Consider the following 14,005-nt stretch of genomic DNA (forward strand, 5'->3'; position numbering starts at 1 on the left):
ACATAAATTTCCATATGAAACAGGTAAGTTTTTCATGTAGTATAAGTGATTTAGCCGATTCCAACTCAGATTGACGATTTTTAAATTAGTGACTACAATTGATGAGGGGCTCGGTACCATACACTTTCAAAGCCGAGACAGACAAGGGGATATGACATTGTACATTTTCAAATCCTAGCGAGAGAATGCCAGCGCATCAAAACTGTTGCTTTCGAAAATAATTTAAAGGGCAAACCCTATCAATTTTTTTTGAGATTGTATGTAATCGTATTATTTACCTTTAGTTCGAGGAGGTTTCAATTATTTAATTAAATGTACCATAAAATTTGAAATTTTTTTTTTTTAACTTTAAATTTAATCAATGAAATTATTTAATTTTACATCCGACAGTCTAAATCAATTATCATCTTCGTATACCAAAAATAAATGTTTTTATTATAATTTATTTTTATTTTTACAAATATACACCAATAATGAAAAGTGACTTTGTGATTTGGCAGAAGTAAAGGGTCTTTGACATTTCTCCAATCATTATCCTTTTCTTTGATTAATCCAGTTTAATACGTCGTAACTTAACTATCCAATCCACAAAACAGGATCTGAAACTGTTCAATGACAAGTACTCTTGACTCTCTACGCGTTTTCTCTCTCTTCATCAATCGACGTCAGAGCCCCGATTTTCCGCCCTCTCGGTCTTCTTTTTGCGCTTCCGTTTCATGTCTGCACTCCCCTCTCTCTCTCTCTCTAGAATTCGTTGCTCCTTTCTAACTCTAATCCGCTTCGTTTTCTCTCTCTAAAACTGCTACTCTTTTATCTGGTTCTTTCTCTCTCCACAACTCTGGTTTCTTTCTCACATTGCAAATTGGTTTTCTCACTTCTCTTAGGTTCGAACTCTGGTTAATTAACTAAAAGGGAGAAATTTGATGAAAATTGTTTCTTTTTTTGTGTTATTTCTGCATTTATTTATTTGTAAAATTTTGACTTTTTTTTTAAGAGGAAGCTGAGTTTTTTCCGTGTTCTTATCTGCTTTGATTATCTGTATTTTCCTGCAAACGTTGTGTGCTTGTGTTCTGGGACTGGTTAAAACTGGAGATCACTTTTTACTCTTTCATTGCAATTTTAAAGATTTTTTTATTTCATTTGCTCACTGTTGAAGCAAAGGGTTTTATCAGTCAAGCATCTTTTTCAAGAATCAATTTTTTTCTCCTAAAAATTTGTAAACTTGAGAGAGAGAGAGGGAGAGCACCCAACTGATCTTTGTAAGCAAGGGTTTTCTCCTACATATACAAACCAATTTATTGCTTCCCTTTACACTTCATTATCAGAAGTTCTTACCAAATTTGCTCCTTTTTTTCATTTTTGGGAAGAATTTCGTTTTTTTTTTTAATTCAAAACCCGCAACAATCTAGTCCAAAATGAAGCTCTCTGTTTATGTAATTGAAGCAAGAGGCTTGCTTGCAAAGGATCTGAATGGTTTCAGTGATCCTTATGTGAAAATTCAGCTTGGAAGATGCAAGTACAGAACAAAGGTTGTGAAGAAAAACTTAAATCCATCATGGAATGAGGAATTTAGTTTCAGAGTTGAGGATTTGAAGGAGGAATTGAACATATATGTATTGGATGAAGATAAGTACTTCAATGATGATTTCATAGGAATGGTCACGGTGCCTGTATCGATGGTTTTTGATGCAGATAAGAAGACTTTGGCTTCTCGGTGGTTCACTCTGCAACCCAAGAACAAGAAGTCCAAGAACAAAGACTGTGGTATTACCTGCTTTTCTGATCCTTTTTTCCTTTTTCTTTTCTTAATTAGAATTAGGACGAACTGGATATACAGATTTATTTGGTGATGGTTGATTTCTCCAAATTTTTATTTTTGAATTTATTGGTATTAGAAGGAAGTGATTGGAGAAGAATTTGGGACTTTTTGATTCCTCCATTTTCTTATTCAATTGATTGGCTCTAGAGGTGAAAATGGTGACTGTGGTTGAATTAATTTCTTTTACTTTTTGGGTTACTTTATATCATTTCTTTGAGGCTCTAAGTTGTTATTTTCTATTCCTTCCGGTTGCTTATATAGGACTTCTCTAAGGAGTGGAGGTTGTGTTATTCATGCTATTGATTTACTAGAAAAAATGAGGAATTGTTGTTTGTTTTCTTACTTCTGGTTAGGAATAAAAAGCTGAAGAACATAGAATGGTGAAACTTGCTATCTTCCCTCTTTCTTACGATGGTTTTATAGATAAGAAGGAAGTAAATATAGACTGTGGTGTGGCTTTTATGTGTTAGATTTATTTAAGATGTTCTTCTATTCTTTAGGGGGGACATTGTGCTATAAATGTTATTGATTTATGAGGGAAAAAAAAATTGATGAATGGATCTTTGGTTTCTTTGAGTGGTTAAGAAGCCTAGTAGTAGAGACTGTAGTATGATTCAATTTCTAGTCCTTTTTCTTCATGTCATAAATTTGTTTGAGATATATGGGGACTGTTGTTGTGATGGCCTCTACTCTATCTTTTTTGAATCTGAATCCTGCTTGAGAAGCTGACTTGGTTTCCAAAACACAAACATTTTAGCCTTATGAGATATAATACCAGGGAAAAAAGCCTTTGGATATGGACGAGTCTTTAGGAAATCAGCCATTATCCTAGCTTGCTTGAAGGTTAATTCATTTAGGAAGATGAATAGAAGGGAAAAAAAACAAATGCATATTGGGAAAAGCCTTGGTATGTGCATCGAGTCTTTAGATAATCACCCTATATCTTAGCTTGCTTGAAGGGGAGATAACCTGGGGCAATGAGTAAAAAGCAGAGGAAAACGCACAAATGTGTAGGGTCCTTTGACAATTATATGCTATGCTGGACTGGCCCTTCCCTTGAGAATAAGAAAACTGAGCTCTAAAGAGATGGAGAAAACACTTGGGGTCTCCTTTCTTGAAAGAGATTCACACATCCTATGAATGCATGGATAATGCATCTTTGAAAAAAAACTTTGGAAGAGTTAGTTGATGTAACAATGAAAGAGGTCGAAGGATGACAGTATAAATTTTAGATTCATTCCAGATTCAAAAGACTTGAGAAGAAGTCTTTAGATAAGGTGAAACCCTCTCAGGTATTTAGCTTTTATTTATTTTTATTTTTTTAATTTTTTGACCTGTTAATGGGCCTGCAATGGAACCCTTGAAGTCATGTTGTGGCTCTGCCACCCTGATTACCCAGATCTAGGGCTCGTTTCACCTTTTATTTTTGAAATGATAAAGGGATTTATGGTAGATCAAATCACTCCAATATAATGTAAAATTGAAAGACGTACAAAGGCTCAACATAAAAGTTACACACAAGCAAAGGCTATTACCACAAAGAGAAAAAGGCAAGCAAAGGCTAAATAGTGAAGTATATCATACCATCAATACTCATAGCTCATGACTGAAAGACTCGGTTCTCATCCTTTTGTGTATGAAAATAATCAAGTATAGTAACTGTGTAATAATTAAACTTTCATATCCTTTTGGTTGGGTCATTGAGAGGAAAATGGCCTAACACTCAAATATACCTTGCAGGGAGTTTCAGGCTTCTTGAAGGTTTAAATGGGCTTTGGAGGACTTTAGACATTTTCCTGGTTTTCTTATTTCTTTTAAAAGCTCTTAGAATCTGTTGGTTAGCTTTAAAAATACTTGACTGATTAATACTCTATTTTTTTTCGAAAAGGTATGTAAAATAGGCAGACACCTGTTGTTTGCTAATAAATGGCCAGTTTTATTGTCCTTAAATTTCCTACAGTATGTCTATAAACACATGTGCAGCATTCACACCCATGAGCTTTGATGTTCTTACCTCAAGTGTTTTCACCATCGTTTCTTGGTTATGTAATTTGTTAAGAATATTTCTTTTGTGGGAAAAGAGTTTTTGACATATTGAATGAATTTAAGTGGCATTTTGTGTTTCTGCAGGTGAAATTCTTCTAACTATATCTTTATATGGCAAAAGTCCCAGCAACTCTGTTCTAAACTATATTCCAACAACTCCAAAATCCCTAGACAGTGATAGTGCTCTCTACTCTGATAAACCAATTGACCCACTTTCAGATTCAACTTCCTTTTCACCAAATGTCTCTGTAACTTCAACAGTGGAAAGAGAAGAACTGTTGCCCTCTAAGGAAGAGAAACCAAGCGTACAAACCTTTGCGAGCCGGCTGGTTCAGTTTCTTGGGACTAAGAATACAGAAATCCCGGTCACTTCCTCCAAAGATCTTAATATATCAGATTTACCTGATACATTATCCAATAACAGGACTTCTGAGAACAACTCTGGGGACCAACCCACATTTGAAGAAGCACTGAACATCATACAATCAAAAGAGAAAATGCCTGAAATGCCCCCCAATTTACCAGGAGGTGTTGTTCTAGACCAAACTTACGTAATATCCCCCAAAGACCTCAATCTTCTTCTTTTTGCCCCTGACTGTGAGTTCATGAAATCTCTTGCTGAAGTCCAAGGAAACACGGATGTGCAAGAAGGGTCTTGGAGGATGGAAAATGAAGCACTAAAAAGAGTAGTTACCTGTACAAAACCCCCAAGTAGGTTGGTTAAGTCTGTGAAAGCAACAGAGGACCAGGTATATCTCAAAGCAGATGGGAAGACCTTTGCAATTTTAGCCAGTGTGAGCACACCTGATGTTCCTATGGGGAACTGTTTCAGAGCCGAGATTCTCTTTTGTATATCTCCAGGACCAGAGCTAAGTTGCGGGGAAGAATCTTCTCGATTGGTTATATCTTGGCGTATGAATTTTTTACAGAGCACAATGATGAAGGGTGTGATTGAGGGAGGAGCAAGACAAGGGATAAAGGATAGCTATGAGCAGTATGCAAGGTTGTTAGCAGAGAAAGTTAGGGTCTTGGACTCCTCTGGGTCTGAGAGGAATCAGGTTTTGGATTCTTTGCAGGTGGAGGAGATATCTGATTGGAAGCTGGCTGCTCTTTATTTTTGGAACTTTACCATGGTTTCAGCTGTGTTTATGGGGTTATATGTTCTTGTACACCTATTCCTTGTTATGCCTAGTCCAATTCAGGGGCTCGAGTTTGGTGGCATAGATTTGCCAGATTCAATTGGAGAGGTGATAGTTGGTGGGATTCTAGTTCTTCAGGCACAACGTGTTCTTGAGATGCTTTCACGTTTCATACAGGCTACAGCACAAAGAGGTATTTTTCCCTTATTTTTACTAATTAATTAATTGATTTTTGGTGAAGTATACTGTGATACATCTCCATCAGTATCCACATATTACTCCTTGTACTTCCATTTCACAATATTTTTCTAGTTACATAGGAATATGTATATACAAGTTTGTGAGCCTTAATGTAAACGATTCATGGGGGTTATCATCTATTGGCATTTTATTTTTTGAGATCGACCATTACAGTTCTTGTTTATAAATATTATAACTAATTCTAGATGGCCTTTCTGGCCTTCCTCAGGGAGTGATCATGGGATCAAAGCCCAAGGAGATGGGTGGTTGCTCACAGTTGCCTTGATCGAAGGGAAAAACTTAGCAGCAGTGGATTCTACTGGCTTCTCAGACCCGTATGTAGTTTTTACGTGCAATGGTAAAACGCGAACTAGCTCGATCAAATTCCAAACACTTGATCCCCAATGGAATGGTCAGTTGGCATATTGAGTTCTCTTCTTCTTCATCTTCTTCTTCTTCCTCTCTCTCCCTCCCTCTCTCTCTCTCTCTCTCTCTCTCTCTCTCTCTATCTCTCTCTCTGTCTCTCTTTGAGTGAAGATTAATGTTGCTATTTCTGTAAAAACTTATTCACAGCTTTTGTCAAACGATGGCAGTCCACATGTTGTGCACTCTATGTATCAACACTTTATTTCCCCAAAAAAGGACGTGGAGCTCCATATATAGAAAAAGAGGAAAATTATAGGAAAATTGAGAAACCATAACCAAAACAGTAGAAACTGTATGCCCAAAACTGTTGGGCCATCACTCAAAAAGTTGCCAAGATGGTCCCATTAGAGCTTCCTGAGGCCACTGTCTTTGGCCAGCACATCAACCATGACTTTGGCCTCCTTCCATGCATGCTGAAAGGAAATATGAATAGGCCTCCACCATTTGAAATGTGGGGAAAAGAGATTCTTGAGTCGCCATGCATTGACGTTCATTGAGTCACCCTTTTTACCACAAGGGAGATACCCCATTCTGGATTAACTTATTTGATACCCTCGAGAGAGCAATAGTCTCCGTTGTAGTGGAGTCAGAAAAGCGAATGAATCCCCAAAAAGGAGATGAGTGTAATGTCTTGGTGGTCCTCGAAGATTCCACAGAAACTAGCCGGACCAGGGCTGCCCAGGTAGCAGCCTGGTCCACTGAAACCAGCCGGACCAATTGGCATATTGAGGTTCTCTCTGAATTAATATTTAATATTGGACTACTATATAGTTCAGTACCATTTCTATATGGAACAATGAGCTAATCACAAATTACACCTTGGATTGAAATTCTAGCTAGTTAGAGCTGAAATTTTGTTGACATGTGGTTTGTCTAAAGCTGAACTTGGGTTCGGTCCTGAAATTTGGCCAATGTTTGCTAAAACTTCAATTTGGATTTGGCATCTGGAATTTCGGCTACTTTCGGCTTTGAGTTAAATATCTTTTCGTTTTCTTAAGTGGAATTATTTTTGGTCTTGCTAAATTATCTTTGATGTATCATCTGAAATTTTTACCATGCTTTGCATTCTGGCTTTTTGTTGCCTTTTGCGTGCTCTTTTAACTTATTTAGTTTCACATGCTTGGATTTTTATGTTCTGAATATAAGTCCTCGAATGGTACTTATTGTGCATCTTTCATATTAGCGGTGCTCAACATTAAATGGTGAGACATACCAATTAGAAGAAAATGCTAAATGATAATAAATGCTACTAAAAAATTCTACAATAAATTGGAAGCAACCATTATTAAGTAGGTATTTCATTTTGCAGAGATATTTGCGTTTGATGCCATGGAGGAACCCCCATCTGTGATGGATGTTGAAGTTTTTGATTTTGATGGGCCATTCGATGAAGCTACATCTCTTGGACATCTTGAAATCAATTTTCTGAAGTGTTCTATAACTGAATTGGCAGACACATGGATTCCTCTTCAAGGGAAGTTGGCCCTAGCATACCAGTCAAAGTTGCACCTGAGGGTCTTCTTGGACAATACAAGAGGTACAGAGGTTGTCAAACAGTACATAACAAAGATAGAAGAAGCCGTAGGGAAAAAGGTACAGCTAATTTCTGGTTATAATAGACACATACATGATGGGGTAAGGCATTGCTGTATAATGTTTGGGTTTTGAGCTATAGTCCATTACAAATAATTTTCGGTCTTTTAGTGGTTCAGTTTACAACGCTTGTGTTGATGCTGTTGTTTACCCTGGTTCCTTGAAGATCCATATGAGATTTATATTTGCATACATTGTTTTTTGTATAGTTTGCATAGTTTGGATATTTAATTGGGGTTGTTTGGGATAAATGATTATTTAGGCTTCTAGATGTATTCAAAATTTAAAAATATATTCAAAATTAAAAAATTGTTAAAGTCCTTTACACACATTTTTTTTTCTGTCGTAGAATTATACAGCTCATTTTTCTTCTTGGTAAAAGTAAGGGTCTGTCTTTTAGAGTCATAGGATGTAGGTAGGGTAAGTAGAAACTAGCCTTAAGCAACTGTAAAGGTCTTGCATGCCTTTTTTTTTTTTTTCTTTTTTTCTTTTTATTTCTCAGGAGTTAGTCTTGCATTGGTGTTTGATATATTTGACTGCACTTTTATTGTAAGATGGGGGTCCTTGGCCCACACAGTTGTAATATTATCTGTGTTTCCGAAAGGTGTTTGTAGTATTCTTTTGATCATAGATCAAAGTAAACCTCTCAAGCCACAATCTAACTGATGTGCAGATAAACATCCGATCGCCTCAAACAAATTTGGCATTTCAGAAACTTTTTGGGCTTCCCCCTGAAGAATTTCTGATCAATGATTTCACTTGTCACTTGAAGCGCAAGCTACCTATGCAGGTTCCCACTTATGTGTGTCTTGTTCTTTTCATTATCTCTTTGATAAATTCCTCTGTTCTCATTGATTTAGTTGTTTGATAAATCTCTTTGCTAAGGGTTTTTGTTTCTTTGATTAACCTCTGTTATTCAATTTTATATCTGGTAAGCTATGTTAGACTGAGATGCCATTGCATTTATTGCAGGGTCGCCTCTTTCTCTCTCCTAGAATGATTGGCTTTCATGCTAACTTGTTTGGACACAAAACCAAGTTTTTCTTTCTATGGGAGGATATAGAAGATCTACAAGTAGTCCCCCCTTCTCTGGCAACAGTCGGCAGTCCTTCTCTTCTTATAATTCTAAGGAGAGGCAGAGGTTCGGATGCCAAGCATGGTGCCAAGATGTTAGATGAAGAAGGGAGGTTGAGGTTTCATTTCCAATCATTTGTATCATTCCATGCAGCAAATAGGTATGGACTAGTTTGGTCACATTTTCTTACATTCTCTTGCAGGAAGTGATGCTTTCTGTCAAATTGATACGTGTTTCATATTTTCTAACGTATATTACAAGTAGAGTCTCTCCCTCTGCACCCCCCCTCCCTGCTCTCTCTCTCTCTCTCTCTCTCTCTCTCCTGGGTTTACCTTTTTCCAGACAATGAAAATATTTTTTTCTCTATTTCTGTTTGGTATTGAACTGTACCACCTTCTGATGAAGTCTCAGTTGAGTACCTTATATGTGCAACAGGACAATTACAGCATTATGGAAGGCTAGATCCTTGTCTCCCGAGCAGAAGGTGCAAATAGTGGAAGCAAATTCAGGACCCCTCCAAACTGAAGACAGTGGATGCGTCTTGGATCTAGAGGATGCCAAAATGTCAGAGGTGTACTCTAGATCACTCTCTGTTCCTGTAAGCTCTCTCTCTCTCTCTCTCTCTCTCTCTCTCTATATATATATATATATATATATATATATATATATATGTATGTATGTATGTCGTTCAAGATATATTGAAATATTCATCTTGTTTGCATTGTTTCTGGCTCATTATTGTTGGTTTTTAGGTATATGTTTCTCTACTGACTCTTTTTGCAAACCGATAGATCGACTTAGTGATGGAACTGTTTGAAGGGGGTCCCTTTGATCGAAGAGTGATGGGGAAAGCTGGTTGTCTTAACTATTCCCCTACACCATGGGAATTCACCAAGCCTGAAGTTTACCAGAGACAAATCAACTACGAGTTTGATAAGCGAGTATCTCGTTATGGAGGGCAAGTTACTGGCACACAGCAAAAGTCCCTCCTCTCTGATAGGAATGGGTGGGTTATAGATGAGGTCATGACCTTCCATGGTGTACCATTTGGTGATTATTTCAATGTAAGCATGGCTGCACTAACTTATACTCCATTCTGAGTGCTTAAATCTGTTAATTTTTTTTATGACTAAAATTTGGATCTGTATTTATGTGTTTTGGACCAGATTTTGAGTGGAATTGTTTTCTAATTTCCTTTGACATTTTCAGGGAGGCCATATATTTGCTGTAATATTCTGAAACTTTGGATTTCTGAAAAGCCCAAATTGATTGTTTAGCTGAACTTCCCCCAATTTTTTAATCCATGTTTTAAGTTTAGTGTGGCGTTTGAGTTTTATTATCTCGAAACATTTACTCTTGTCAGTTGTGCCATTGCTCAAGAATATTATTCCTCTCCCTTAAATCTCTTTATAATTTTAGAATGGCATTTATTAATTTACTTCCGAGTCTCTGTTGCTTTCTCTCTGTACTAAAATGATCTACAATCTCCTTTTCAGCTTCGTCTGAGATACCAGATCGAGAGTCCCCTGAACACATCCAAGACAGCGAGCAATGTACAAGTTTTACTAGGAATTGCTTGGCTAAAAAGCACAAAACATCAAAGGAAGATTACTGGTAACATTGTTTCTAGGCTCTCTGATCTCCTAAAGGAGATCTTCGAGCTAGCAGAGATGGAAATTCTCATGTCGAAGCAGCCAGATCCATGGCCCAAAAAGGAGGCATAGAAAGTCTTCCCTTTGTTGCAAAAGTAGCAGAATTTAAATTTCTCACAGCACAGCAAGCCACATTTATCTTCTCTTTGGTTCACAATTATATATGTTTTTGTCGAACTTCTCTTTGGCTTAACAAGAGAAACAGTCCAAATTGGGGCATGGGTTCTAAAGGAAAAAATATGCCCTTTCTTGTGGTAGGGCGAGTTCTCCATTGCATCAGCCCTGAAACATCTGACCACATTGTATGAGTTACTGATCAGGAAGCTTAGCAATGAAAGGAAGTTGACTTCGATTAAGAACTGCAAGCTTGTAAAGGTATTTGATCAAAATATTTCTTTTGATTGTTATTATCAGTTGGAGAACAAAAAAAAAGTCCATGTGAAAAGATTCTTCAAGTGCTGTAATTTTTTAGTTCTAACATGGCATGCTGTACCTTTTATCATTGAAGAGGGTGCAGTGTGGTCGTTGGGCCCTCTGAAATGTTCCATGGAGGCAATATGGTCATTTCATGCTGATGTTTCCGTAAATTTGAAATTGTGGCTCATTTCTGTGATCGCAAGAAACCTGAAGGCTTTTTGTATGTCCACCTCTATTATATTACTCGCTTACCTACTTCATTCGCTAACTGTTTATTTTTTCCTGCTTGGAACGGATTTATGAACCTGATATTCACTTTTGCAGAACAATTCTACTAATCCTGAAGCAATTCTTTGCTTTCATTTTTTACAGCCCAGACCCAATATACAAATGTTGGCCTTAAAGCTGAAACCAATCCATGGGTGAGTTTTCTATGTTTATATTAGGTTTATGGAATTGAGTCCCGTATGCCTCAGCTCCTCTGACAAAATTGAAGAACACGGGCAAAAGAGATCATTCAAAAGAATGAAGAAAAGGTGGGTGCTGTGAGCCAGATTGAGGCTTGCTAACAAAGGATTGAGCTCATATTTGGCCTTCTTTCTGGGGTCTGGCTGAGAATGAGAAGCACCAATATTCAGGACTGTATTAACCTTGGAGCTCATATTTGGCTTTCCTTTCGGGATCTGCCGTAGGGGGAGAAGCATCCTTAATAAAAAAGGAGATATTAGATCTCTCTTTAGGTCTCTAATGACTCTGAAAATCAGTGTTCAGCCTGAAGTTGCAGAAGTTCTTGAGGCATTATTGTGCCCTATTACAATGAGAGAAATGTAGAGGATTACTGTATTTGGTGGACGGTCGAAATTTGAGTCATTTGAATGGCACTACATATTTGAAGATGTGCATTTGCTCTAGAAAAATTGCAGAGATATGCTGACCTTTCCCATTTGAGAATGGGGTTGGTTCTAGTTGTACTCACGAGTGAGTTTTGTAACAAATCGTAAGATCTGGACCGTTGGATGTTGTCAGTGGATCTCAAACCGTCCAAGCCAATCGATAATAACGGGACTTAAGGAAGGTGGCAATGATGTGTAATAATTTTATTGTAAAAAAGATGAACATGATAGCATTTTTTGGATATTAAACCAATAATCAAGAATTCATGATTCTGGAATCCAGACCGGAAGGTTGGCGATCCTCAACTGAAAAACCTCGGAATTGCTTAGGTCTTGGAATTTTTTAATTTTTTTGTTAAAATGTAACTTGATCCAACTCAGGAATCCAAGGATTCTGAATGAGACTGTTGCCGAGTCGCTGCCTGGTGATTATTTAAACATTGCTATTGACGCATTTTATTTTGGGAAAAATTTATATAAGGTTAACACCTTGAAATATAAAATCTAGAATTAAGGTGCATCTCTAAAATCCTTTGAAAATGTTGTTTTGATGTTAAAAAGATATCTAATTGATCATCTCGACATCGAGATGTATAGATATGGGAAAAAAAAGAGATTTCAACTCTTAAGGGATTGTATACAATGAGACAATTTATTTTTTATATAAAGTAGTCACAATTATGTACAACCATCAGATAGTTTGGATATGTCACAAAGTTCGAAGAATTTTTTTTTGAAGTTTGAGCTTGGTCAATGGAATAAATGCAGCCATCTAATTTCACGTCGTCCAATGATTAAGATTACTTGTAATCATCTTGTATCAAAGATAAATGATTTCATTGTATATTTTTCGAATTTTTAAAAATAATACATCTTGCAACAAATTATTTGGACGGTCTATTTTCATTATTTCATACGTTTATAGATATAGGTTTATAGATGTGCTTGATTTGAATCATTCTTAGAGTTCAAAATTTTATGATTGGAGACAAAAACAGAATTTTGCACCATCTCTTAGAGGGGCACCTTACTTTTAGGTTGCAACCTTATGGAAATCAGACCCTTTCGATTTTTTAGGTGGTCATCATTTTGTAAATTACAAGTCGAGCTTAAAAATTATAGGCATGCGTCTTTAGGTGATGGATTATGGGAAATGATCCATGTCATCCCTCTCACCACTAACTTGCAGACGAGGATAATTAAATTAGGGAAACGTTTATATAAGGCTGCAATCTTAAAATGTAGAATCGCCGATGCACTTAAAAAATCTATTGAAAATGTTGTTTTAATATTTAAAAAACCCTCTAATCGATCATCTCGACATCGAGATGCATGAATATGAAAAAAAAAAGTTTTTGAGTTTCGAAAATAGTGCATCTTGCAATACATTATCTAGACTGTCTATTTTCGAGATTTTCATATTTTTATAGATCTACTTGATTTTAACCATTTTTAGAATTTTCTAATTAAGTATGAAAATAGATTTCAGATAATACTATATTTTACAACAAAATTACATGTTATAATAAAATTTTAAGGTGTGCCTTAATTGGATTGTTTAAGATTGCAACCTTATAGAAACCACACCCATTAATTTATATCACAAATTTTTTTTGATGAGCATAATATCATTTCTTTATTATAAAATGTCCTGAATACCTAATGTTTCATTGGAGTAGTATTTTGTTGGTGAGTGCCAAGTGTGCTCCCTTGGGTAAAAGAACTACTTTGGTATGACTTTTTTTAATTTGAAAATCTGGGATCCACCTAAACATCTTAGAGTATTTTCTTTTTTTTTTTTTTAAAAAAAATGATAATGTAAGAAGGGTGAGGACTTTAAACTTTCTCTTAACCTATCCCATGCAAAGGGTGGGTTGTATTAGATAGTCAGCTAAATGTAAAATTTTGCTAAAATTTATTATGAATTCTGAACCTACAATATTTGCTTATGTTATGTTAGGGCGTTCTCAAGAAACGACGCACTGTACATGATAGGCTTATGCTTTCTTTTTTCTGTTTTACTAGTAGTCAAGTTGAAGAGGTTACATCGCAAAAAATCTGAATCTACAACAGGCTTCCATGGGAGCAGATAATCCTTTGGCTTTGCCCATTATAATCTTTAGATTTTACATAGTGTTGGTTTTCTTTCTTTTGGCCTTTCTTGGGCCATTTGTTGCTTCATTGACAATGTCATATTTCAATCTTATTTCTCCTGAAAGAATCAATATTGAACAAGGCTCATGTTTCTTTAGAATTCATTTAGAATTTGTAGTCAAAGAACATGAAAACAACATATGCTTCAATCTGAAAAATGTGACCAACCAATTTCCAATGTAGTCCACTTGACTGTGAGCATGTCTGCTCATGTTTCTTTTGATTTTTTTGTTTTTTGGACAGAAAGCTTTTCCTTTCTGTTCTTTTCATCTTTTTCAAATCTCTGTCACAACATTTAATATGGTTTGGGTTGTTTAGAGTTTAACGGAAAAAAAAAGGATACGGTTTTTATGAGTCTATATAGAAATGAGTCACCTCTTAATAAATAAATAAATTTTGGACCTACATGGAGATCATAAATATGAAAAAATAAATAAATTTTGAAAATTTAAAATAATAATTCCATTAAAAAAATATTTGGATCTTTAATATTAATTAGACCACCTATTTGCATCCATCTTTAAGATGGCACTTTATACCTCGGGGACCGG

At 36.0% G+C, this 14,005-nt stretch overlaps 1 protein-coding gene across 8 annotated transcripts; it reads left to right on the forward strand.

The window, feature by feature from the left end:
* The first annotated feature begins 530 nt into the window (after nucleotides 1–530).
* Nucleotides 531–11,803, forward strand: LOC18447569 (C2 calcium/lipid-binding and GRAM domain containing protein). 8 transcript variants are annotated; one of them, XR_016042241.1, is made up of 11 exons: nucleotides 531–1,764; nucleotides 3,950–5,197; nucleotides 5,474–5,656; nucleotides 6,980–7,263; nucleotides 7,937–8,053; nucleotides 8,236–8,498; nucleotides 8,774–8,936; nucleotides 9,130–9,402; nucleotides 9,835–10,365; nucleotides 10,499–10,627; nucleotides 10,780–11,803. XR_016042241.1 is itself a non-coding variant. In XM_006857663.4 (9 exons), exons 1-9 carry the CDS (start codon nucleotides 1,416–1,418, stop codon nucleotides 10,060–10,062), a joined length of 3,108 nt encoding a protein of 1,035 aa, XP_006857725.1. In that variant the 5' UTR covers nucleotides 531–1,415; the 3' UTR covers nucleotides 10,063–10,630. The 8 variants fall into 8 exon arrangements, 2 of the variants coding, with proteins under 2 accessions (XP_006857725.1, XP_020531174.1); XR_016042238.1 differs by having other exon boundaries at nucleotides 534–1,764; nucleotides 7,937–8,065; XR_016042240.1 differs by having other exon boundaries at nucleotides 9,835–10,627.
* Nucleotides 11,804–14,005: the final 2,202 nt, after the last annotated feature.

The sequence above is a fragment of the Amborella trichopoda genome, chromosome 10 (assembly GCF_054954075.1).
Source record: "Amborella trichopoda isolate Santa Cruz 75 chromosome 10, AtrichopodaSantaCruz75HAP2 v2.0, whole genome shotgun sequence".
NCBI classification, from domain to species: domain Eukaryota; kingdom Viridiplantae; phylum Streptophyta; class Magnoliopsida; order Amborellales; family Amborellaceae; genus Amborella; species Amborella trichopoda.

Excerpts from the sequence above, each read along its gene's own strand:
- LOC18447569 (XM_020675515.2), top strand. The coding sequence starts at position 1,416 with ATGAAGCTCTCTGTTTATGTAATTGAAGCAAGAGGCTTGCTTGCAAAG. Across the intron at positions 5,657-6,979 it reads ACTTGATCCCCAATGGAATG|AGATATTTGCGTTTGATGCC; the intron begins GTCAGTTGGCAT and ends TTCATTTTGCAG. Across the intron at positions 9,403-9,834 it reads CATTTGGTGATTATTTCAAT|CTTCGTCTGAGATACCAGAT; the intron begins GTAAGCATGGCT and ends TCTCCTTTTCAG.